General features: G+C 35.9%; 3 protein-coding genes, 1 non-coding gene and 1 pseudogene across 6 annotated transcripts; 4 read left to right on the forward strand and 1 right to left on the reverse strand.

Annotated features, from left to right (window-relative positions):
- Window positions 1–1886: 1886 nt before the first annotated feature.
- LOC111297638 (elongation factor 1-alpha-like) lies at window positions 1887–9955 on the forward strand. The gene is made up of 3 exons (XM_089740716.1): window positions 1887–2804; window positions 8473–8618; window positions 8731–9955. The coding sequence occupies exons 1-3, from the start codon at window positions 2474–2476 to the stop codon at window positions 9616–9618; spliced, it is 1365 nt and encodes a 454-aa protein (XP_089596842.1). The 5' UTR covers window positions 1887–2473; the 3' UTR covers window positions 9619–9955.
- Window positions 9956–11847: 1892 nt separating this feature from the next.
- Window positions 11848–14866, forward strand: LOC149515755 (elongation factor 1-alpha-like). Its single transcript, XM_089740718.1, has 3 exons — window positions 11848–11925; window positions 13029–13510; window positions 13623–14866. The coding sequence occupies exons 2-3, from the start codon at window positions 13049–13051 to the stop codon at window positions 14508–14510; spliced, it is 1350 nt and encodes a 449-aa protein (XP_089596844.1). The 5' UTR covers window positions 11848–11925; window positions 13029–13048; the 3' UTR covers window positions 14511–14866.
- An 846-nt stretch (window positions 14867–15712) lies between these two features.
- Window positions 15713–18461, reverse strand: LOC111297640 (uncharacterized; annotated as a pseudogene). The gene is made up of 2 exons (XR_016325957.1): window positions 18353–18461; window positions 15713–16577 (listed from the first exon to the last, which is right to left on the reverse strand). The product of XR_016325957.1 is annotated as an uncharacterized LOC111297640 (transcript).
- A 78-nt stretch (window positions 18462–18539) lies between these two features.
- Window positions 18540–18611, forward strand: TRNAP-AGG (transfer RNA proline (anticodon AGG)). The gene has a single exon. It is a non-coding gene; the product is annotated as a tRNA-Pro (tRNA).
- Window positions 18612–19182: 571 nt separating this feature from the next.
- On the forward strand, window positions 19183–24548 carry GTE6 (general transcription factor group E6). Of its 2 annotated transcripts, none has more exons than XM_022889612.2 (9): window positions 19183–19299; window positions 19997–20122; window positions 20506–20721; window positions 21412–21489; window positions 22084–22308; window positions 22546–22644; window positions 22812–22870; window positions 23543–23693; window positions 23826–24548. In XM_022889612.2, the coding sequence occupies exons 2-9, from the start codon at window positions 19997–19999 to the stop codon at window positions 24003–24005; spliced, it is 1134 nt and encodes a 377-aa protein (XP_022745347.2). In that variant the 5' UTR covers window positions 19183–19299; the 3' UTR covers window positions 24006–24548. The 2 variants fall into 2 exon arrangements, with proteins under 2 accessions (XP_022745347.2, XP_022745346.2); XM_022889611.2 differs by having other exon boundaries at window positions 19992–20122; window positions 23826–24279.
- Window positions 24549–25088: the final 540 nt, after the last annotated feature.

A 25088-nucleotide genomic window follows, 5' to 3' on the forward strand; every position in this document is an offset into this window, starting at 1 on the left:
GATATAAGAGCCCACATTATCTTTAATTTATGAGGTACATTTTGTGGGATAAAATTATAAAATTAAAGAGATCAAAACAAACAATATCTCATAAGTTAATGTGAACTATGATAATTAAGTCTGATGTGAGACATGGAAGAAGCCATCCTCATATCATGGAGCGATGATAATGTGAACTATGACAATTAAGTCTCGACTTATGGTAAATAGTATCAAAGTCAATTTTAAAAGTTATTAACGATGTGTCACCAATGACAGTAAGCTTTTCATTGAAGTGGATGATGATATCACGGTCTTGGGTCCTAGGATCATTCCTGTGTTCTAAAGTCATGTGAGCTTGAAACTTGAATCTCAGTTCGTGACACATCGATCAAATTATATACCTGAGTCCAAAAATCTTGCTTAAAATTTAAGAGAGTTTGGATATGAATTTTAAATTTATTAAAAAAATTAGGTTTAAGGAATGAACTTTAATGCCCAAGCCTAATAATTATTATATATATTTGTTATAATTATATTATATACAAATAAAAAGATAATTAAATAATATATGTATCTACATTAATGTCCTATGTATTAATATACTAATTACATTTAAACATCAAATTAAATTAATAAAATATTTTTTAAAATTTCATTTTGTTGATTATCAATTTTATTATAGTTAATATTTATTATAAAATTATTTTTTATTTGAAAAAAATAAAATATATACAAATCGGAATATAATTTTTTTTAAAAAATGAACTAGACCTGGAAAGCAACATAAAACTCAAATTTTGAATCAGATTGAGCTTAAATAAGCAAAAAATTTATTAATATCATGTTTAGGCTCAAATAGGATTATTTACAAGGATCAACTTAATTGGTGAATTCGTTTATCCTCAACTTAACACCATCACATCATTTTATCATAAAAATTTAATAATAAAATGACAAAGTAATGTTGTAAGAATCATCGAAAAAAGCATTAGTTGATGTAATTAAAGGAAAAGTTAGTTTCAACACTTAGAGACACTTGTCCCGAGAAACTTTTTTGATGCATTTTCGTAAGTATTTGTGGTGGGTCATAAGCATAGCCCACCGCCCACCATGAACAAGAAAAATTATTTTCCTTAAAGAAATAAACACGACGTAGTTTCCACCTCATCTTCGGGCCTCGCTTTTCTTTCTCCCCACGCATTGCTTAAAAGATGCCTTGTCAAAAGCACTTCTCAATTTCCATTTTCCACGACATTGTCGGATCATCGAATCGAACTCCGACCACTTTCGAAAACCAATTCCATTCTCAAGTTAAGCGCGTAATATCTTTTTCCCAATAAAAACCATCCGTCCCTACCACGCCATACTCCATGCACGTGCAAATAAAGCCACCCCACGACAGAGGTAAGAAAAAAATTCAAAATAATAAAAAATTGATTTGACATTTAAGTGTTAATTTGGCGCAGACAAAAAAATATATTAAATACATATATTAAATTTCAACCTAATCAAATATGAAAAAAAAAATTGAATTATATATTTTTATTAAATTTTTATAAAATAAAATAATTATTTTATATATAAATTTATTTGAATATATTAAAAACTTTTATTAAAATAATATATAGAAACAAAAAAAATTTAAAAATCAATTAATATATGTTATTAATTTAATTGATTTATTTTTGTTATAGATTTGTTTTTTAATATTAAATTATTAATATATGTTATTAGTGTTACATTTACAAGATATTGCGTGAAATTTGTTTTCGTATTTTGTTGTGATTAAGTCATTTTTGGGAATCAGTCTGTGATTCAATCATTCTATTTGTTTTAAATTGTAAGAGTCTAAAATCGGTGAATATGTTTGGTAGGTTTGATTTGATTGTATGAAATTAGTGGATCATTTAGGTTTCTGTATTGGGGTTTTTTGCATCCTTGAAAAGTTAGGCAAAAGTGAATGGTAGATTTTGTTATAATTGTTTTACAATTACATAAAATCATTGTATTTTTTGTTGTTCATTCTTTATAAAAAGTGGGTATGTGCTTTTGTATCGGTTCATGGTCTTTGATTTTTTACTTTCTTTTTTATTATTTCTTTTAGTACTAGCTTTTTACTGTGGATATTGTTTGATTATTGCATTTGCTACTTCTTTTTTCTTTTAAAGCATGAACATGGAAGGGCCTTTGGATGGCAAAAATGAATTGAAGTATTCAAAACTGAAATATATATTTGGAGCAAAAATTGCATGATTTTGCTCTTATATGGAACTATGATAATAGTACTGATGTTGCATTTTCAGTCTTTTGGTCAATTGTAACCCAGTATGAAACTAAAGTAAATATTGGGAACTGTTAATATATCTTTTATTGTTGATGGGTGGGGGTAAATCTGCAATGGGTTTAACTAACATGTTCATTGTTTATATATAAGATTCTGGTTTAACTTTTTTTAATATATGTTGGTGCAGCTGCTAGCTAGTACCGCAAAATGGGTAAGGAGAAGGTTCACATTAACATTGTGGTTATTGGCCATGTTGACTCTGGAAAGTCAACTACCACTGGTCACTTGATCTACAAGCTTGGAGGTATTGACAAGCGTGTGATTGAGAGGTTTGAGAAGGAAGCTGCTGAGATGCACAAGAGGTCGTTCAAGTATGCTTGGGTGCTTGACAAGTTGAAGGCTGAACGTGAACGTGGTATTACCATTGATATTGCCTCGTGGAAGTTCGAGACCACCAAATACTACTGCACTCTCATTGATGCCCCAGGAAATCGTGACTTTATTAAGAACATGATTACTGGTACTTCTCAGGCCGATTGTCATGAGCCACCCTTGTATAGGGTCATGATCGGGACTTAGGTTGTCATGAGCCATCCATATATAGGGTCATGGTCGGACAGATCCCTTATACTAGGAAAAGTGTCCCAATTTTAAACATTGTAACGGTTACTGGTAGCGTAGCTTTAAAAGTTCTAAGGCTCTTTAGGGGGGTGAGCCGGCAGCGTAGTGTTGGGCTGTCTCACCGGGTGCTATGCGAGCTTAGGCCACCCACCAAGGGCTGCCCCCTGACCCTGGTGATGGTGGGAGGTCCCGATGTATGATTTTTGTTTATAATATAATTTATCTCGATTGAATGCCCGATTGTTACCTCGATGTGTTTCTTTCTTTCTCGATGTGAATGTACCTTGTTGTGTGTATGCTTGAGATTGACCTCGCTATATTGTGCCTTATTGTGAATGCTTGAGACTAACCATGGTTTATGATTATTTGTTCAGATCTCGATCTATTGAAGGCTGACTTGGGTGGAAGCGTCCATTCAAGTGTCACACGGGCTAGTGCTTGTTGAGAGAAAGCTTAGTCAGTGACATGTGGTATCAGAGCACGGTTGAGAAGTGCTAGAGAAATGGATGAGATGGCCACAAGTGGTGGACCGGATCATCAGTAGAGAATTGAGGAACTAGAGGCCGCGGTGGCCGCTATGAAAACTCATATGGTGACAAAAGACCGAGTGAGGGAGATCGAGACAACCCAGCGAGAGTTGTCCGATACTCTCCACAATGTGAGTGAAGAGGCTAGAGATGCCTTGATCATTCTCCAAAAGGAGTTTGAGGAGCTCAGGGCCCAGGTGAGCATCCTACAATTGGCAGTGGCCAGATCGGATTCGAGCTCGATGGACAGAGGACAAAGGCCCAAGGTGCCGGAGCCTCGATGCTATGAGGGGGCTAGGGATGCTAAGGAACTTGAGAATTTCTTGTTCGACATGGAACAATACTTTCGAGCTGTACACACCAGTTTAGAGGAAGACAAGGTGACAATGGCATCGATGTACCTCGCAGGAGATGCCAAATTGTGGTGGCGCTCCAAGTTTGTCGATGACGAGTGCCTGATTAAGACTTGGACGGATCTGAAGCGAGAGCTGAAAAACCAATTTTTTTCAGAAAATGTGGAGTATATGGCTCGAAAGAGACTTCGAGAGTTGGTGCAAACCGGAACGGTGCGAGAGTTCGTAAGAAACTTTTCTACCTTGATGCTAGATATTCGAGACATGTCCGAAAATGACAAGATGTTCTATTTTCTTGAGGGCCTCAAGCCGTGGGCGAGGACAGAGCTATAAAGGCAGAAAGTGCAAGATGTGGCCACGGCCATGGCTGCAGCGGAACGCCTTCATGATTACAATGATGGCTCCTTAAAACGGAAAAATCCTCCATCAACGGGCAGTAGCTTTAACCTTGGGAGTGGGGGAAAGATCACTAGGTTGGACCGACCTTTCAGTGGGGGATCAGACAGGAGGTCCTTTGGGCGAGATAACACCCAGCCCAAGATAAACAACACGGAGATTTTCAGACCCAGACAACCGCTAGCTTGCTTTCTTTGTAAAGGACCGCATCGAGTGGCTGAATGCCCGCACCGAAGAGCCCTGAATGCCTTAAGAACCTCATCTCAAGAGTCCACGAAAGTGCCAGAGAGCGTTGAAGAAGCTGAAGAGGAGCCAGCCAGGATGGGCTCAATAAGGTTCCTCAGTGCCCTTCGCACCCAATTGAACACTATAAAGAAAGAGCAAAGTAGAGGCTTGATGTACGTGAACTTGACGATCAATGGGAAAGCCACCAAGGCCATGGTGGATACGGGTGCAACCGACACTTTCATCACACCAGAAGAAGCAAAAATGTGTGGTCTTCAGATTAGTAAAGACTGTGGGCGAATGAAGGCGGTCAATTCGTCAGCCTTTGCAATCAGTGGAAGCTCAAAAAGTGTGACAACCCGATTGGGGCCATGGGAAGGGAAAGTAGACTTCACAGTCTCCCCTATGGATGACTTTGATGTCGTTCTCGGATTGGACTTCATGACGTTGGCTCAAGCGATCCCTATCCCCGCGGCTAGCTGCTTGTTGTTCTTAGGAGAGCACCCATGTGTGGTGCCAGCCAATATCTTGCCAAAGAGTGGGAAGAAAATGATTTCGGCTTTGCAATTCAAGAAAGGGGTAAAGAGAGGGGAACCCTCGTTTGTGGCCATGCCAATCTACAAAAAAGGGTCGGAAGTAGAACCAATACCCGATGGCATAAATAAAGTGTTAGAAGAATTCAGAAAGGTGATGCCAGAGATGCTGCCTAAGGTTCTACCCCCTCGACGAGCAGTGGACCACGAAATTGAGCTCCTCCCAGGAGTAAAACCCCCTGCTAAAGCTCCCTATCGCATGGCCCCGCCAGAGTTGGTCGAGTTGAGAAAACAGTTAGATGAGCTTCTACAAGTCGGGTTCATCCGATCATCAAAGGCTCCTTTCGGAACGCCAGTGCTATTCCAGAAGAAACATGATGGGAGTTTGCGCTTATGTGTTGACTACAAGGCCCTGAACAAAGTCACCGTAAGAAACAAATATCCTATCCCGCTTATAGTCGACTTATTTGATCAATTGAGCCGGGCTAAGTACTTCTCCAAACTGGACCTGAGATCTGGATACCATCAGGTCAGAATCGTTGAGGGAGATGAGCCAAAGACCACTTGTGTAACACGGTATGACGCATTTGAATTTCTTGTTATGCCATTTGGACTAACCAATGCTCCTGCCACATTTTGTACGTTGATGAATCAGGTGTTTCATGACTACCTTGACAAATTTGTAGTCATTTATTTAGACGATATAGTGGTGTACAGCTCCACCTTGGAAGAACATCAAGAACACCTACGCCGGGTTTTTGAAAAGCTACGGGACCATCAGTTATATGTAAAAAGGGAGAAATGCGTGTTTGCTCAGACCCAAATCCACTTCCTCGATCACATTGTCGAACGTGGCCACATTCGAATGGACATGGAAAATGTTAGGGCCATTAAATAGTGGACTACACCAAAGAATGTTAGTGAACTCCGCTCATTTTTGGGACTAGCCAACTATTATAGAAGGTTTGTGGAAGGGTACTCTTACAAGACCACGGCCCTCACGGAGTTATTGAAGAAGGAGCACAAATGGTGTTGGACCAACGAGTGCCAAGAGGCCTTTGAGAGATTGAAAGATGCTATTATGAAAGATCCCATCTTAGCTCTCCCTGATATTGAAAAGCCTTTTGAAGTTCAGACGGATGCATCGGATTTTGCTATTGGAGGTGTGCTTTTACAATAACATCACCCGATAACATTTGAGAGTAGGAAGCTAAGCGAAGCGGAGAGGAAATATACGACCCAAGAAAAAGAGCTCCTGGCGGTGGTTCATTGCTTGAGGGCTTGGTGACATTACTTGTTGGGTTCACACTTTGTCGTGAAGACGGACAACGCAGTCGTTAGCCACTTTCTCACCCAACCAAGGCTTACAGCGAAACAAGCTAGGTGGCAGGAATTTTTAACGGAGTTCGACTTTCACCTTGAGCATACCGCTGGAAAGATTAATGAAGTGGCGAATGCATTGAGCAGGCGATCAGAGTTGGCAGCCCTCAAAAGAATGGCCCCAATGGCAACCAGTAGAGCCACTACCGACATTCATAAGTTGATTGGAGATCATCTAGGAAAGGACCCGCAAGCCTGTGCCATCTTGAAGCTAGTGGAAGAAGGGAAATCCAAATACTTCTGACAAGAAAATGGTGTCTTGTGGACCAAGGGGCCTCGAGTGTTTGTGTCCAGAGCAGGAGGGCTGAGACAGATGCTGATGAGGGAATGCCATGACACCTCATGGACGGGACACCCAGGCTGGTAACGCACTTTAGCGTTACTGAAACAAGGATACTATTGACCCCACATGCGACAAGATGTGATGAACTACACGAAGACTTGCCTCATTTGCCAACAGGACAAAGTCGAAAAGAGAAAACCTACGGGCATGTTGGAACTATTACCGGTACCCACCAAACTATGGGAAAACATCTCCCTCGATTTCATTTCGAGCCTACCCAAGGTTGGGGATCTTGGAACTATCTTGTTGGTAATTGATCGGTTCTTCAAGTATGCCACATTCATCCCCGCTCACAAGTATTGTACAGCAGAAGACACAACTCAACTATTATTCAAACATGTGGTCAAATATTGAGGCCTCCCTCAAAACATCGTCAGTGATAGAGATCCGAGATTCACGGGGTCCTTTTGGAGGGAACTTTTCAAGATTTTGGGGTCCCAACTCAACATCTCTTCGAGCTACCATCCTCAGACCGATGGCCAAACGAAATGCTTCAATGGATTGTTGGAGGAATATTTGAGACACTTTGTCCAAGCCAACCAAAAGGACTGGCCTTCATTGTTGGACGTTGCTCAACTATGCTTCAATTCCAACAAGAGCTCTTCCACTAACAAGAGCCCATTTGAGGTGGTCACTGGACAACTACCAAGGCTACCCCACACTTCCTTGGAACAATATGGAGGAAAGAATCCGAGAGCTTTTAACTTCAGCAAGGAGTGGGAACAAAACACAGAGATTGCACAAGCTTACCTGGAGAAGGCATCAAAGCGGATGAATAAATGGGCAGACAAGAATCGCAGAGCTCAGCAATTCCAAGTTGGTGACTTGGTTTTGGTTCGACTAGTTCCAGAACAAACCAGGTTCTTAAGAAAGAGAGATCGCAGACTGGTGCGTAAATATGAAGGTCCCTTAAGGGTCATTTCCAAGGTGAGGAACGCTTCTTACAAAATCGACCCACCGAAGTGGATGAAGGTGCACCCAGTATTTCATGTAAGCAACCTGAAGCCTTTCCATACAGATCCTACAGATATTAGTCGAAGGGAGCCAACCAGAGCCGCCATCACCATGAAGCCACCCTCAGAGCGTCGAGTCGAAGAGATCTTAGCCGACAGGGAAACCAAGATATCTTGAAGACTAGTTCGGGAATACTTAGTGAAGTGGGAGGGCTTAGGACTAGAAGAAACCAGCTGGGAGAGAGAACACGACCTCCAGAGATTTCAAAGGAAGATCGAAGAGTTTCAAGCTAGCAAGTCGACGAGGACGTCGATAGAATAGGTGGGGGAGGATGTCATGAGCCACCCTTGTATAGGGCCATGATCGGGACTTAGGTTGCCATGAGCCACCCATGTATAGGGCCATGGTTGGGTAGATCCCTTGTACTAAGAAAAGTTTTCCCATTTCAAACATTGTAACGGTTACTGGTAGCGTAGCTCTAAAAGTTCTAAGGCTCTTTAGGGGGGTGAGCCGGCAGCGTAGTGTTGGGCTGTCTCACCGGGTGCTATGCGAGCTTAGGCCACCCACCAAAGGCTGCCCCCCTGGCCATGGTGATGGTGGGAGGTCCCGATGTATGATTCCCGTTTATAATATAATTTATCCCGATTGAATGCCCGATTGTTGCCTCGATGTGTTTCTTTCTTTCTCGATGTGAATGTGCCTTGTTGTGTGTATGCTTGAGATTGACCTCGCTATATTGTGCCTTATTGTGAATGCTTGAGACTAACCATGGTTTATGATTATTTGTTCAGATCTCGATCTATTGAAGGCTGACTTGGGTGGAAGCGTCCATTCAAGTGCCACACGGGCTAGTGCTTGTTGAGAGAAAGCTTAGTCCGTGACACTGACTGTGCTGTCCTTATTATTGACTCCACCACTGGACGTTTTGAGGCTGGTATTTCCAAGGATGGGCTGACCCGTGAGCATGCTCTGCTTGCTTTCACATTTGGTGTCAAGCAAATGATTTGCTGCTGCAACAAGGCAAGTTGTTTTATTCATGGTTTTAGTTCAGTAATTTCTAATTGGTTAGCCTAGTAATTATTCAATGGTGCCGTAGCTAAATTTGATATATATTTATATGTTTCCTTAACAGATGGATGCCACAACCCCCAAATACTCAAAGGCTAGGTATGATGAAATCGTGAAGGAAGTGTCTTCCTACTTAAAGAAGGTCGGCTACAACCCTGAGAAGATTCCTTTTGTGCCCATTTCTGGTTTTGAGGGTGACAACATGATTGAGAGATCCACCAACCTTGACTGGTACAAGGGTCCAACCCTCCTCGAGGCACTTGACCAGATCAATGAGCCCAAGAGACCCTCCGACAAGCCCCTTCGTCTGCCACTTCAGGATGTCTACAAGATTGGAGGTATTGGAACTGTCGCAGTGGGTCGTGTTGAAACTGGTGTCCTCAAGCCGGGTACGGTTGTTACATTTGGTCCCTCTGGATTGACCACTGAAGTTAAGTCTGTTGAGATGCACCATGAGGCTCTTCAGGAGGCTCTTCCTGGTGACAATGTTGGCTCCAATGTTAAGAATGTTGCTGTCAAGGATCTCAAGCGGGGATTTGTTGCCTCAAATTCCAAGGATGATCCTGCCAAGGAGGCAGCCAACTTCACCTCCCAAGTCATCATCATGAACCACCCAGGGCAGATTGGAAATGGTTATGCTCCTGTCCTTGATTGCCACACCTCTCACATTGCTGTCAAGTTTGCCGAACTATTGACCAAGATTGACAGGCGATCTGGTAAAGAGCTAGAGAAGGAGCCCAAGTTCTTGAAGAATGGTGATGCTGGATTTGTTAAGATGATTCCTACCAAGCCAATGGTTGTGGAAACCTTCTCTGCGTACCCCCCACTTGGGCGTTTTGCCGTGAGAGACATGAGACAGACTGTTGCTGTTGGTGTCATCAAAAGTGTGGAGAAGAAGGACCCAAGTGGAGCCAAGGTGACCAAGTCTGCCGCCAAGAAGAGTGGCAAGTGAACCGTGGGGGTTTTGGTTGATTCAATAAAAGTCTATTGTGGTTACTACAATAAAGCTTTGGTTCTCGTTGGTAGGTCCATCATTGGACGTGTAGTTACACTTCTTGATGGTTACAGTTTCAAGTCATCACTTCACAGAACTGGGTTCTTGACAGGCGGTGGTGAGGTTTTATTTTCAGAGTCCATGGTGTCTTGTTTGCTGTGTCTTATGAGTTACAAACTTTAAATGTTGTCTTTCTGTGTTTAAATTTATCAGTGTAACCAGCTCAGGAGTTTTAGGTCTGTTCATGGCCTCCTCTCCTTGAATATATTTATAAGCATTTTTATATCCTCTTCAACTTATTTGTTTTCCTGTTATACTGTTTGCCATGATCTTTTTACCATATTAGAATGCTGTAGAGTGTTAGTACTAATCGCTCTTCTATCATTTTCTCAAATTAAAATTAATTCTGATATATATATGTATATAAATATATATTTTATTAAAATTTTAAATAGTATTTTTGTATAATTTTTTTCATCATTTTCTTATGATATTATTTTATGGTGTTTAAAATTATCAAGTATATTTTGAATTATAGATCATTAAATCAAAGTTAATTGGAAGTTTATTGAAAGTTTGTTAGGTAAAATTTGACAATTCAAGTATTTATATAATGTAAAATATTAATAATTTATATATTTATATCGTATTTTATATTAAAATTATATATCATAATTTTTATTTATATAAAAATATAAAATATATAATTTTGGATTTTGATAAATTTATTTATATATTTTAATAAAATTTTAAATTATGTTATTTTTATATTTTTAATTCGTATAATTTTTATATGTCGGATATTTGTATTGTATTTAAGAATGACAGGTTTACATGCTGTATTCTCTTTGTTTGAAACAAAGTTTGAGACATTTGTCACGAGAAACTTTTTTGATGCATTTTCGTTAAGTATTTGTGGTGGGTCATAAGCATAGCCCACCGCCCACGATGAGCAAGAAAAATTATTTTCCTTAAAGAAATAAAAACGACGTAGTTTGCACCTCATCTTCGGGCCTCGCTTTTCTTTCTCCCCACGCATTGCTTAAAAGGTGCCTTGTCAAAAGCACTTCTCAATTTCCATTTTCCACGACATTGTCGGATCATCGAATCGAACTCCGACCACTTCCGAAAACCAATTCCATTCTCAAGTTAAGCGCGTAATATCTTCTTCCCAATAAAAACCATCCGTCCCTACCACGCCATACTCCATGCAGGTGCAAATAAAGCCACCCCACGACAGAGGTAAGAAAAAAATTCAAAATAATAAAAAATTGATTTGACATTTAAGTGTTAATTTGGTTCAGACAAAAAAGATATATTAAATACATATATTAAATTTCAACCTAATCAAATATGAAAAAAAAAATTGAATTATATATTTTTATTAAATTTTTATAAAATAAAATAATTATTTTATATATAAATTTATTTGAATATATTAAAAATTTTTATTAAAATAATATATAAAAACAACAAAAATTTAAAAATCAATTAATTGAATTAAATCGAATTTGTAAAATTTGATTCATATCAAATTAATTTTAAGAAAAAATAAGTTTGAATTTAAATCAAAATTTAAAAATTTATAATTAGAGGTGATAACAATTTGAATTAAATTAGATTTGGTTTAATTTTTTTTAAATATTATATAATATTAAAAAATTTTAAAATTTGATTGAATTTAAATCGTATTTTCATATCATCTTAACCAAATTTTATCAGTTTAATTGGTTTATTGATTTTTAAAATTTATTTTTTTATTTTCATATATTATTTTAATATAAAATTTTAATATATTTAAGTAAATTTTGATATAAAATTTTATTTTTATTTTATAAAAATTAAAAAATATATAAAAACTAAAAATATATAATTTGATTTGGTTAAATTTTTTTAATTTTTCACTTCTTAATTAAATTTCGATCCAAATTTAATATATATATTTAATATTTAAATTTAATTTGAATCAAATAAAAAAAATTAATTCAAATCAAATCCAATATTATAATTTTAAATTAATTATACTTTTTTTTATTTTTATTTATAATATTACATGTTATCTGAAAAACTCAAACTAAATTCGATTGATTTGAATCGTTTTTAGTTCTATCAAAACAAATAAAAAGAAGGGCATTTTAGGGGCAAAACCTGACTATAAAAGTGAACGGGAGGCTCATTGCAAACCCTATCACTCGCTCTACTGCTCTCTCTCGTCTGCGAAGCCGGTAGGGTTTTAGCGTCAAATCGCTCTCTTCCAAAACAAAGGTTAGATTTTCAGATCCCCAATTTTTAAATTCATATTCAGTTCCTTTTAATCGATTAATTCATTTCTTTGTTCTTCCTGATTTTGATTTCACTGGCTTTGTTTGCTGTATTAAGATCTTATTTTAATATTTATTATAATTTCCTAGATTTTTTTTCTGATTTTTTCGATGATATTGTTTTTGTTTTTTCTTTGATTCGTTTGTGTTTTGATTCTGTTGTATTGTTATTTTGTTATTAGATTTATTTTAATGATAATAATTCGAAGATCTGGTTTATGAGAAATTGTTATTTTCTGAGATCGTTAAATTGATTTATTTTTGTTATAGATTTGTTTTTTAATATTAAATTATTAATATATGTTATTAGTGTTACATTTATAAGATATTGCGTGAAATTTGTTTTAGGATTTTGTTGTGATTAAGTCATTTTTGGGAATCAGTCTGTGATTCAATCATTCTATTTGTTTTAAATTGTAAGAGTCTAAAATCGGTGAATATGTTTGGTAGGTTTGATTTGATTGTATGAAATTAGTGGATCATTTAGGTTTCTGTATTGGGGTTTTTTGCATCCTTGAAAAGTTAGGCAAAAGTGAATGGTAGATTTTGTTATAATTGTTTTACAATTACATAAAATCATTGTATTTTTTGTTGTTCATTCTTTATAAAAAGTGGGTATGTGCTTTTGTATCGGTTCATGGTCTTTGATTTTTTACTTTCTTTTTTATTATTTCTTTTAGTACTAGCTTTTTACTGTGGATATTGTTTGATTATTGCATTTGCTACTTCTTTTTTCTTTTAAAGCATGAACATGGAAGGGCCTTTGGATGGCAAAAATGAATTGAAGTATTCAAAACTGAAATATATATTTGGAGCAAAAATTGCATGATTTTGCTCTTATATGGAACTATGATAATAGTACTGATGTTGCATTTTCAGTCTTTTGGTCAATTGTAACCCAGTATGAAACTAAAGTAAATATTGGGAACTGTTAATATATCTTTTATTGTTGATGGGTGGGGGTAAATCTGCAATGGGTTTAACTAACATGTTCATTGTTTATATATAAGATTCTGGTTTAACTTTTTTTAATATATGTTGGTGCAGCTGCTAGCTAGTACCGCAAAATGGGTAAGGAGAAGGTTCACATTAACATTGTGGTTATTGGCCATGTTGACTCTGGAAAGTCAACTACCACTGGTCACTTGATCTACAAGCTTGGAGGTATTGACAAGCGTGTGATTGAGAGGTTTGAGAAGGAAGCTGCTGAGATGAACAAGAGGTCGTTCAAGTATGCTTGGGTGCTTGACAAGTTGAAGGCTGAACGTGAACGTGGTATTACCATTGATATTGCCTTGTGGAAGTTCGAGACCACCAAATACTACTGCACTGTCATTGATGCCCCAGGACATCGTGACTTTATTAAGAACATGATTACTGGTACTTCTCAGGCAGACTGTGCTGTCCTTATTATTGACTCCACCACTGGAGGTTTTGAGGCTGGTATTTCCAAGGATGGCCAGACCCGTGAGCATGCTCTGCTTGCTTTCACACTTGGTGTCAAGCAAATGATTTGCTGCTGCAACAAGGCAAGTTGTTTCATTCATGGTTTTAGTTCAGTAATTTCTAATTGGTTAGCCTAGAAATTATTCAATGGTGCGGTAGCTAAATTTGATATATATTTATATGTTTCCTTAACAGATGGATGCCACAACCCCCAAATACTCAAAGGCTAGGTATGATGAAATCGTGAAGGAAGTGTCTTCCTACTTAAAGAAGGTCGGCTACAACCCTGAGAAGATTCCTTTTGTGCCCATTTCTGGTTTTGAGGGTGACAACATGATTGAGAGATCCACCAACCTTGACTGGTACAAGGGTCCAACCCTCCTCGAGGCACTTGACCAGATCAATGAACCCAAGAGACCCTCCGACAAGCCTCTTCGTCTGCCACTTCAGGATGTCTACAAGATTGGAGGTATTGGAACTGTCCCAGTGGGTCGTGTTGAAACTGGTGTCCTCAAGCCGGGTATGGTTGTTGCATTTGGTCCCTCTGGATTGACCACTGAAGTTAAGTCTGTTGAGATGCACCATGAGGCTCTTCAGGAGGCTCTTCCTGGTGACAATGTTGGCTTCAATGTTAAGAATGTTGCTGTCAAGGATCTCAAGCGGGGATTTGTTGCCTCAAATTCCAAGGATGATCCTGCCAAGGAGGCAGCCAACTTCACCTCCCAAGTCATCATCATGAACCACCCAGGGCAGATTGGAAATGGTTATGCTCCTGTCCTTGATTGCCACACCTCTCACATTGCTGTCAAGTTTGCCGAACTATTGACCAAGATTGACAGGCGATCTGGTAAAGAGCTTGAGAAGGAGCCCAAGTTCTTGAAGAATGGTGATGCTGGATTTGTTAAGATGATTCCTACCAAGCCAATGGTTGTGGAAACCTTCTCTGCGTACCCCCCACTTGGGCGTTTTGCCGTGAGAGACATGAGACAGACTGTAGCTGTTGGTGTCATCAAAAGTGTGGAGAAGAAGGACCCAAGTGGAGCCAAGGTGACCAAGTCTGCCGCCAAGAAGAGTGGCAAGTGAACCGTGCGGGTTTTGGTTGATTCAATAAAAGTCTATTATGTTTACTACAATAAAGCTTTGGTTCTTGTTGGTAGGTCCATCATTGGACGTGTAGTTACACTTCTTGATGGTTACAGTTTCAAGTCATCACCGTCTTCTCGAGGATATTGTTCACAGAACTGGGTTCTTGACAGGCGGTGGTGAGGTTTTATTTTCGGAGTCCATGGTGTCTTGTTTGCTGTGTCTTATGAGTTACAAACTTTAAATGTTGTCTTTCTGTGTTTAAATTTATCAGTGTAACCAGCTCAGGAGTTTTAGGTCTGTTCATGGCCTCCTCTCCTTGAATATATTTATAAGCATTTTTATGTCCTCTTCAACTTATTTGTTTTCCTGTTATACTGTTTGCCATGATCTTTTTACCATATTAGAATGCTGTAGAGTGTTAGTACTAATCGCTCTTCTATCATTTTCTCAAATTAAAATTAATTCTGATATATATATATATATGTATATAAATATATATTTTATTAAAATTTTAAATAGTATTTTTGTATAATTTTTTTCATCATTTTCTTATGATATTATTTTATGGTGTTTAAAATTATCAAGTATATTTTGAATTATAGATAATAAAATCAAAGTTAATTGGAAATTTATTGAAAGTTTGTTAGGTAAAATTTGACAATTTGGGTATTTATATAATGTAAAATATTAATAATTTATATATTTATATATTATTTTATATTAAAATTATATATCATAATTTTTATTTATATAAAAATATAAAATATATATTTTTGGATTTTGATAAATTTGTTTATATATTTTAATAAAATTTAAATTATATTATTTTTATATTTTTAATTCGTATAATTTTTATATGTCGGATTTTTGTATTGTATTTAAGAATGACAGGTTTACATGCTGTATTCTCTTTGTTTGAAACAAAGTTGCCGAGAGAGGGAAGGGAACTATACCAGTGTTGCTATAAGCAGAAGAACAGTGGTCTTAGCCTGCAATTTGCATATGCCGTTAAAAATAAGTAGTAATAAGTAACATAAAATGTCACTCATAATGACCAGAGACGGAACTTCCAATGAATGGAAATCTTTTCTACCATTGCTAGTTTTATGCTCTCATAACCCTAACCGAACAATTGCAACAAAGATTATCCTGCAAATTTATCTTCCGGTCATCGAACACGTTTAGAGGTCATCGATGCATTACAAGTTTCAAGCAAATAAAATTTTTATTACTCTCAGGAAAGCCAGTGTATCAAAAACTAGCAAGCTGCAATAAACTGAAATTCTAGTTAAACCATGAAAAATTTGTGTTTCTGTTAGCAACAAGCTTATCCAAAAAAAGGGTTGACCCTGTCTGGGGCTCATCGTAATGCAAAACTATAGATCATTCGTCTCAATGGTGAAATTTGCCTAAGCAACCAACCTTCCAATCATAAGTTCTTAAGGGCTGACCCATGAGTTGCTTTCTGGGGTGTGAGTCTCGCCAATAAAGCCTTGTTATGGCAGTGCTCTGCATCTACGTAGTAGAAGTTCCCATTGGCCTTAAATGTCACGAAGGGCCTGTTGGTCTCTGGTGGATGGATGTCAGCGAACTTGATGGTTCGGGGAACATATGTTGCCAACCATGACATCATCTCCACCTCAAAGGTGTTTGAACCAGGCTACCCCCTGATCTTGTGGATGCAAGGACTCACAAACCAGTGAGGTGCAGCAGTTGTTGCAGTACTGAAGAATATCACAGAAGGATGCCACTGCACCTTTCAGAATCACATTCATATCAGGGGATGTCATGAATGTTAAGACAGGGCCTAATGATACCGAGAGGCAGCACGTTGAAAGAGAAAGCATCTTTACGTTCTTGATGGTAGATGAAATTGGACCATAGTAAACAATACCTGTCCTTCTCATCTTCATCATCTTCTCTGCCTTTATGAGGACCAATGCTGATTTTGTTGTCATCCTCAGTTGTCTTTGCTTGAGAAGCCCATCTTTTCAATGCTTGTTGCAGTGTTGATGGGTTTGGCACATTGGGCGTACAGCCATGCAGCAACCCTACAAGGATGACCTAAAGCAGTGGCAAGATGACGCACAGCTATTACAACATCCATATATAGATGAGCAAGAGAAGAACAAAATATAGTAGGTTTTTATAATATAATTGCATCAGACATGATATCCAAAAATGTATAATAAAAACAAGAAGCATTAATGAAACTTTACAAAATCACGTCACGGTAGTTTCAGCAAACCATGAAAATTTTCCTTCCCATTCAAGTGCAATCCAGATTAAACTTTTGCTTGGAATAAAAAGTACGAGTCACATTACAATTTTACAACTTAATATTAGATTTCCCAAGTAGTGCAGTTATAAGCAGTTAAGTCCTATAAGTTTTGAAACTTGCTTCATTACAGCCAATTGTTGAATAATGAACAAAGGAAAAAAAGGAATTGGAGAAACATCACATTGTTAATCTTTTTTCTACATCCAAACTAAAGCCTGGGATTAGATCCAATACCAGTATGGAGATAACTGATATGGTATTTTATGTGATAAGAAATGTGATACTAAAGTAATTTGCGCAAATCTTATAGGGACTAAGCTTTCGATCAGTGGCAAATGATTCACAGAAACAAATTCTGAATACGGTAATGACAAAGCAATTGGAAAGAAAATAGTCTGTATATATGTAATGTATGAATCTATAAATAAAGCACAAGTAGGGGCAAATAGAAACCAATCACTAGCAAAATATGCAAACAGCCAGTTATAAAAGAAAGATAATCCTCATGTAGGACTTCAACAAATGTGAAACCTTCTTTGTTTTTCAAGCACTCGGATCATACAATAACCCAAAGCAATTAGCAATCCCCCCTTTCCCCCACCCCACCCTGAGCCATGAAACTTTGAAGTAATTGAAAATAAGTTTTGTGGTTTCACATACCACAGCTATGAAACAACAGCTACACTTGATATGAAACCAATCACTAGCCAAAATATGCAAGAAGCCAGTTATAAAAGAAAGAGAATTCTCATGTAGGACTTCAACAAAAGTGAAACCTTTGTTTTTTGAGCACTCTGTCATACAATAACCCAAAGCAATACCCCCTTCGCCCATCCCATCCTGAGCCATGAAACCATAAAGCACTTGCAAATAAGTGTTTTGGTTTCACATACCACATCTATTCAACAACAGCTACACTCCATGTGAAACCAATCACTAGCCAAAATATGCAACCAGCCAGTTATAAAAGAAGAAAATTCTCATGTAGGACTTCAATAAATGTGAAACCTTATTTGTTTTTCCAGCACTTGGATCATACAATAACCCAGAGCAACGAGCAATCCCCCCTTTCCCCCACCTCACCCTGAGCCATGAAACTTTAAAGCACTAGCAAATAAGTGTTTTGGTTTCACATACCACAGCTATGAAACAACAGCTACACTATATGCTTTTTGTTTGCTGTGTACTATCTTGGATATCTTATAGACATTGAAAAGAAATTCAAAACTTCAATCACTTCTAACAACTAAAAACCCATTAATATTTTGTGAATCATTAACAGCAAATTTGTCAAAAACCCATAAAAAAGATTGCTTCTTTTAAAAAAAAATGGCACACCCCAACAACATAAAAATCCAATCTTTTTTCCTTCTAAGTATGGGTTTTTTGTCAATCTTAATTGCTATAAATAAGCCCAAATTCCCAACTAAAGAACAAATCATACAGAGGATTAATAACATGGTTTCAGTCTTTTAGACTAGCTATCAGAACTTGTAAATTGTGTATCTAAAGAAGTGAATAAAAAAAAGGGTGTTTAGAAGATAAAGAAAAAGCGAACCTGAATGGATGTTCCTTGAAATGAGTTGCTTCGATTGGGACCTAAGCAGGTGGAAGAGAGCAGCTCTCGCCATTTCTATCAGCTTTGAGGAGACTGAAACGCAGCTTTCTTCATTCCCGAGGTTCCTAGATATTTTTTCAGTTTTATCTCAGTCATTCATTTTATTCTCGCACATCCATTACAACAAGGGCACTTGGTCTAGTGGTATGATTCTCGCTTAGGGTGCGAGAGGTCCCGAGTTCAATTCTCGGAGTGCCCCCTTTTTTTTTTTTAAGTTTATATTTTTAGGTATACATATAATTCGTATATTTGTATAAAAGATTAAAATTTATATATTTATATGATATTTTATATAAAAATTATATATTATAATTTATATTGATATAAAAATATGAAATATATTTTTTTAATTATATTAAATTTATATATAATTATTATTAAAATTTTAAATCATATAATTTTATATCTTATTTTTATATTTTATTGTGTCTTTTAAATTGTTCAATTTATTTTTAGATACATTTTGTGTAAATTATATATATTATTGTATTAAATTTATACTAATACATTAAATATATAATATACTTTTTATTAAAATTATGTATAATTTTAAATTTGATCCTATTTAAAATTGATACATTCTTACAAATCATTTTTCAAGATAATATGAAAAGCAGTAAAATATTAATGACAATGACATATTACACAAAAATACAAAATAACGCAAAAAAAAATAATGAAATTAATATAAACTAAAACGACATCGTTCCTTACCGTGCGGACAAAGAAACAGAAGAGCCAAGTAAACACTGGAGCAGTGAAACGTGACGGCCGACTCTTTAGAAACTCCTCATCAGTTTTCCTTTTCTTATTTTTTGAAGCGGTTTTTCATTCTCTCACTTGAACAACCCCACTGTCTCTCTCTCTCTCGTCTCTTCTCTTCTCTGGTAACTTCCCTCTCTCTGAACTTCTATGTATTTTTATGTATACGAATACGTGTATACGTATTTAATGTGTTTCTACGTGTTCTTTGTTCATGTCTTCTAAATTTTGTTTTTTGGAAGTGTGATTATCGTTTTTGGTCGATTTAATCAAATGGGGTTTGCTTAAGTCCTTTGTTTTTAAGGTTTTTATTGAATCCCTCTAAAAAACAAAGCCAAATTGCCCATTTTTGGGGGTTCTTTGTTGTTCTTTGTTGTTCTTTTTGCCATGTTTCTTTACTTGTTTAGTCCTTTATTATATTCAGTGGGAAAACAATTAATCGTTTTTGGTGATGAACTTGGCTGATTGAGTTGAATAGATGCATTAGGCTTAGTTGAAGTTTGGGTTCTTGTTTTTGTTCATTTTGGGAATGATGGGGACTTGGAATTTTTAAATTTTAATCACAAATTTTGGGAATTTTGAGAAGTTTGAAATTTTAGTCCTTGAAAACTATAATGACATGTTTCATTGACTCATTTCTTGTATTTTTTTAGTCAAATTTTCCTTCTTTCTTTTGGCATTGCTGTTTATATATATATATATGTATATATATATTCTCTCGTACTGCCTTCATGAATGCTTATGTTCTTACTGGTATGTTTGTGATCTTAACTGTTATATGACATTAATTGTTATTCTTGTCCACCTTCACTTCAAGATCAGATGGAACCAGTAACGGCATCAGTTCCTGATTTTGGAAATGCTGAAATGGGAGTTTCCAAAGATAATAGTGTGGAAGTGGAGCAGTTTAGAAGTCGTGTTGATGAAATCTTTCATAAGGTTGATGAGGTGAGAGAACTGATAAATTAGAAACTTATAGTCTTTTGCCTTGAGTTGATTTAATATTCTTCCATTAAAACAGACAAAGTTAAAAAGACTGGATAATTGTATTTGTTGGTATCAATTTAACCTGTTATCTAGGAGTGTAACCTTCAAAATAGAAAGTATACAATGTACAGGCAAGGGATATAATCTTTTATAGCATATGATATAGTCCCATATTAGCATCTATTGCCTATTTCTCCAAAGAGGTCATTACTACAGTGCTGATCATTGTGTTTAGTTTAAAAAAAAAAAAAGCATGGTGCTCCTGTATGCATTGGATTCAGGATTTCAGTTTCCAGGTTTTTGAATGTAAAGTGAACTTTTTTTCAAATGTTCTTTTCTTGTAGCTTGAGCAAAAAGTGAATGAAGTGGAACAATTCTACTTGAATGCAAGTAAAAAGCAACAGAGCAGTTCTAAAGGTAGCACAATCGGGAAGAAACGAGATAAGGAAAAACATGTTCCAAGCATTAAAAAGCAGCAGCAAGATGCTTCACGACGGGAAGCAGCTGCTGCAAAGCGAATGCAAGAGCTTATGCGCCAGTTTGGCACAATATTGCGTCAGGTAGTCACTTATCCTTTGCAAATGCACATTTGATTTTAGGTACCTTACTCTGTAAATGTCATCTCCACCAGAATGCTATTGGTTTTAAGTCTTCTGCCTAGCATGTACTTCTTTGGTTGCTGGACTGCTTTAAGTCTTTGATGTCTACAACTAAATAGAATGATGGTATAGAACGCAGTAGAAATTATAGTGGTCATTTGAAGTAATTCAAGCATTTATGGTTAATTTAAAGTTTTGGTTTAAGATTCTTTAACAGCTTGTTCTTACCTTTCATATCTAGTTCAAGTAAACTGAGTGAGTAAGCAACTCATATTTGGGTGATATGATATAATCAAATGTGATCTTTTGCCTAATTCTCATAATTATTAATTTGTTGATATACTTATTGTTGCTGTTGTTCTAGTTATATCATGCAGCAGAGAGAGTTTTATTTATTTTGTGATACAAGACTACTGTTCTTGCTTCTAATAGTTGCGTAAGAATTGCTCTCCACACATCCTCCCCCCCAAAGGTTCTAAAAGGAGCTAAACCTTAAATATGAAGATGTGCTTGTTTACTCTGTTATTTGTTATGTGATAGGATCTCATAATTTTTGCGCTTAGAGGATAAAAACAGCAATATTTAGGGATTCCTGCTGATAAGTGATAAGCTGCAACTAAATTTTGGTGATGTGTGTTTTCCTTCTTCCAGATCACACAGCATAAGTGGGCATGGCCATTTATGCAACCTGTAGATGTCAAAGGTCTTGGTTTACATGACTACTATGAGGTAATGTCTATTGTGTTAATGCATTTTTCTTTTTGTTTCCTTTCAGTTTTCCGGCACATAAAATTATAAACTGTCCATTTACTTGTTATTTATCCTGTTTGAGTTTACGAGTTTGGTGGGCATAATCTAGGAATGTGAATGGTATTTGTCAACTTTTTGTGATAACACTGTAATAGCTCGATCCTTTTTTAAAGACATGCAGTACTTGCACCATTATGTTCATGACCATATCATCTTCGTTAATCTAGTTGAAAGGCCCTTTGTATCATTAATAAGACAAGTTCTAAGGCACAAAAAATCACGGAAAATAAGAATATTATTTACTTATGGACTTTAGCTCAACTTAGGTGATAAAGATGCATAATGCACGTTATTATATTTGGCTGAAGGTATATTGGGATGCTTTCCTAAGTGTATTAGATAGCATAATCACTTGTAGGCTTTAGTGTCCTATTTTTAGGCATGACAAGCTGTGGTATCTAACTTTAAACATTGCTGCAAGTATTACAGATGTTTTTCTGAATCTTTCTAGATTGTTTTGGAAATGGTTTTCTATCCACTTTATTGATTAATTTGTTTTATGTTTTGTGCTAGGTAATTGAAAAGCCAATGGACTTCAGTACAATAAAAAACCAAATGGAGGCTAAGGATGGTACTGGGTATAAGAATGTTAGAGAAATATGTGCTGATGTTAGATTGGTTTTCAATAATGCAATGAAATACAATGACGAAGGAAGCGATGTTTATTTAATGGCCAAAACTTTGCTGGAAAAATTTGAGGAGAAGTGGCAGAGTCTTCTTCCTAAAGTTACTGAAGAGGTAAAAAAGCTCTTTTTGGTTCATGTAGTCACCCTAAGAAGTAGTATTCAGTACAAAAAAAAAAAAAAAAACGCTCTTCCAGGCTATCCCAATATGACTATCTCTGACTTGAATTACATGGCTTGTATTGCATAACTTCACTGGGTTCAGTGGCAATTTTTTTGCTAAAGAAAAAATTAAAAAATTTCCATTTTTCCTTTTCTTTAAAATAAAAAAATTATAATGTTGTACTCATAGGAGAAAAAACGAGAAGAGGAGGAGGCAGAAGCGCAGTTAGATATGCAGCTTGTGCGAGAGGCTGCTCATGCCAAAATGCTGCGGGAGTTGTCTAATGAGGTATCTTAAAATTTTGCAACCTGCCATGCAAAGATATTTTAAAATGGAAATATCTATGTTAACATATTTTGTCAATATCTTCGACACTGTTGGAATTGGTTTGCCAGTGTCATACAGTATTTCAATCAGCAGTATCTTTACAAATTACAATATTGAACTCTTTTCAGCTTTATGAGGTTGATACACATCTGGCACAGCTCCGAGAAACAGTTGTTCAAAAGTGCAGGTTAGTTTTACAACTTAGTGTATGGCGGAGTGAATACTTTTACCTTAGAAGTTGGATTTGCTATCCGTTTTGTGTGATGAGTATTTATCTTTGTTTTTAGAAAAAAGTCACAAAAATTTATATACTTCAACTTATTTAACTTTTTTTTTATTATTATTAACATAAAATTTAGCGAAACAAAATTGGAGTTTTCTGAGTTCAAAGTTTGCACTAAGACATTAAATATTCATGGACTATGCTAGTAGACTGGACAATTTGTGTATTTGTATCATGTAAAACATTGACAATTCATGTGTTTGTATAATGTCTTGCACAAAATTTGTGTTGACACAAAAAACACGGAATACATTTTCTGATTTTTGCTGAATCTGTATATGGTTTTAGTTAAAATTTTAAACCATGGCACTTTCGGTTTTTTTCATATCATGCTTGTGTTGTGTTTTAGATTGCCAATCTATATTCTAGTTAAGAGTAGTTACAACACTTGTACATGTCAAATGACCTAAAAATAGACACAATAGGCTAAAGAAAAAGAAAAAGGAGACTATATTCATGACAAATCCAACCTCAACTAATTTCATTGGGGCAGTTAGGGGTGCAATCTAGGTAAGGTAAGCATGACTGATCAAACAAGATCAATTGATATAATAAATTGGAAAAATGCTCTTTCAGGAAAATGACAACTGAAGAAAAAAGAAATCTTGGGACAGCCATAGCCAGATTGTCTACAGAGGATCTTAACAAGGCATTGGAGATTATTGCTCAAAATAATCCGGGGTTTCAAGCAATGGCCGAGGAGGTGGAGATTGACATTGATGCTCAGGTTATAATAAGATAAAATCAATAATTGCTTTATTTTTGTAATTATCTCTATCCATTATTCGGAACCCTTATTCATTCTGCTCAATCAAGCCTCTGTACTGAATTGTTTGAGTTTACTTTATTCCTTATGCAGAGTGAATCTACCCTATGGAGGTTGAAATTTTTTGTCAAGGATGCATTGGAAGGTCAGCACAAGAGTGCAGCAAGCACGGGTGGCAACAATAATAACAATCACAACAACAAACGGAAGAAGGAGATTTCTGATGCTATTGCCAAAACTGCCAAGAAAAAGAGTAAAAAGCCTTCCTCTTGACAACATCATATGATGGATAAGTGTAGCATAAGATTTTAGGGTTAATATTACGAATGGCCCTTGAACAATAATGAAATATTCAATGTGATACTTGAATTTTAAAAATTTTTAAAGTGATATCTGAACTATGAATGATGACACTTGACGAATAATCAGCCTTTCAAGTATCACATTGATTAACAGATTCATAGATCAGGTACTGTATTAAAGATTTTTGAAGTTTGAGTGACACATTGAATATTTTACTATAATTCAAAAGTCATTCATAACATTAACCTAAGATGTTACCATTGGTTGCATTCCATTTATATTTTATAATAATAACCCAAGGAAGCATATGTCTATAAGTTGGGCAGTGAAACTATCTTGGTTTTGACTCGATAAAGGACATAACCAGGAACTCGATTAACTGCTTCCGACAAAGATAATCAAACCACAGATGTTTTTGTTGTTTTATTGTCCTGTAAATTTCCTATGGATGTGCTCTGCTAATATCTGTATTACATATCATAGTATATAATGGACAATTGATTTTTGATTTTATTGTCTCTTCTCATCTATCCTGCTGTGAGCCAAGTTTTTTGCATATGGACAATGTGAAGTACTATTGTTCTTTACCAGTTCTCATCCCATTTGCTGAAGGGACTTTGAATTATTTGTTGTGCTGCAATGTCCAATGGTTTTTGGGCAAATTTTGTTTATTTTGGAGAATTATTAGTGTAGAATTAAGCTGTGATAGATGGATGATTTTGTTATTTGTTCTTCATTTTTTCAAATTTTCTTTTTTAATTCTTTAAAGATAAAATTGGAGCTCTGTCCTTGAAACTAACATATAAAAAAATTAGCATCCGAGCATTTAATTTAATCATAGATGACGTAATGAGAAAAGATTATAGGTAACGAAAATTTTAAAATCTAAACTTGTGGATTTTGCAATAATTGCATAACATGACGAATTAATTAAATTAAAATCATAATAATTCTTTTCATATTTTTGTTTTTTTTAAAAGAAATAATAATAATTTTTTTCATACTGTTGTTTTTTTAAAAAGAAATAATAATTTTTAATTTAAAAGTTGAGAC

This window comes from Durio zibethinus, chromosome 12, assembly GCF_047325235.1.
Source record: "Durio zibethinus cultivar Kanyao isolate XHJ-2024 chromosome 12, ASM4732523v1, whole genome shotgun sequence".
Taxonomy (NCBI): domain Eukaryota; kingdom Viridiplantae; phylum Streptophyta; class Magnoliopsida; order Malvales; family Malvaceae; genus Durio; species Durio zibethinus.

Coding starts and splice junctions, on each gene's coding strand:
- LOC111297638 (XM_089740716.1), top strand. CDS start 2,474: ATGGGTAAGGAGAAGGTTCACATTAACATTGTGGTTATTGGCCATGTT. Junction 2,805..8,472: donor TGGTACTTCTCAGGCCGATT/GTCATGAGCCAC, acceptor GAGAAAGCTTAG/TCCGTGACACTGACTGTGCT. Junction 8,619..8,730: donor TGATTTGCTGCTGCAACAAG/GCAAGTTGTTTT, acceptor TTTCCTTAACAG/ATGGATGCCACAACCCCCAA.
- LOC149515755 (XM_089740718.1), top strand. CDS start 13,049: ATGGGTAAGGAGAAGGTTCACATTAACATTGTGGTTATTGGCCATGTT. Junction 13,511..13,622: donor TGATTTGCTGCTGCAACAAG/GCAAGTTGTTTC, acceptor TTTCCTTAACAG/ATGGATGCCACAACCCCCAA.
- GTE6 (XM_022889612.2), top strand. CDS start 19,997: ATGGAACCAGTAACGGCATCAGTTCCTGATTTTGGAAATGCTGAAATG. Junction 20,123..20,505: donor TCTTTCATAAGGTTGATGAG/GTGAGAGAACTG, acceptor CTTTTCTTGTAG/CTTGAGCAAAAAGTGAATGA. Junction 21,490..22,083: donor GTTTACATGACTACTATGAG/GTAATGTCTATT, acceptor GTTTTGTGCTAG/GTAATTGAAAAGCCAATGGA.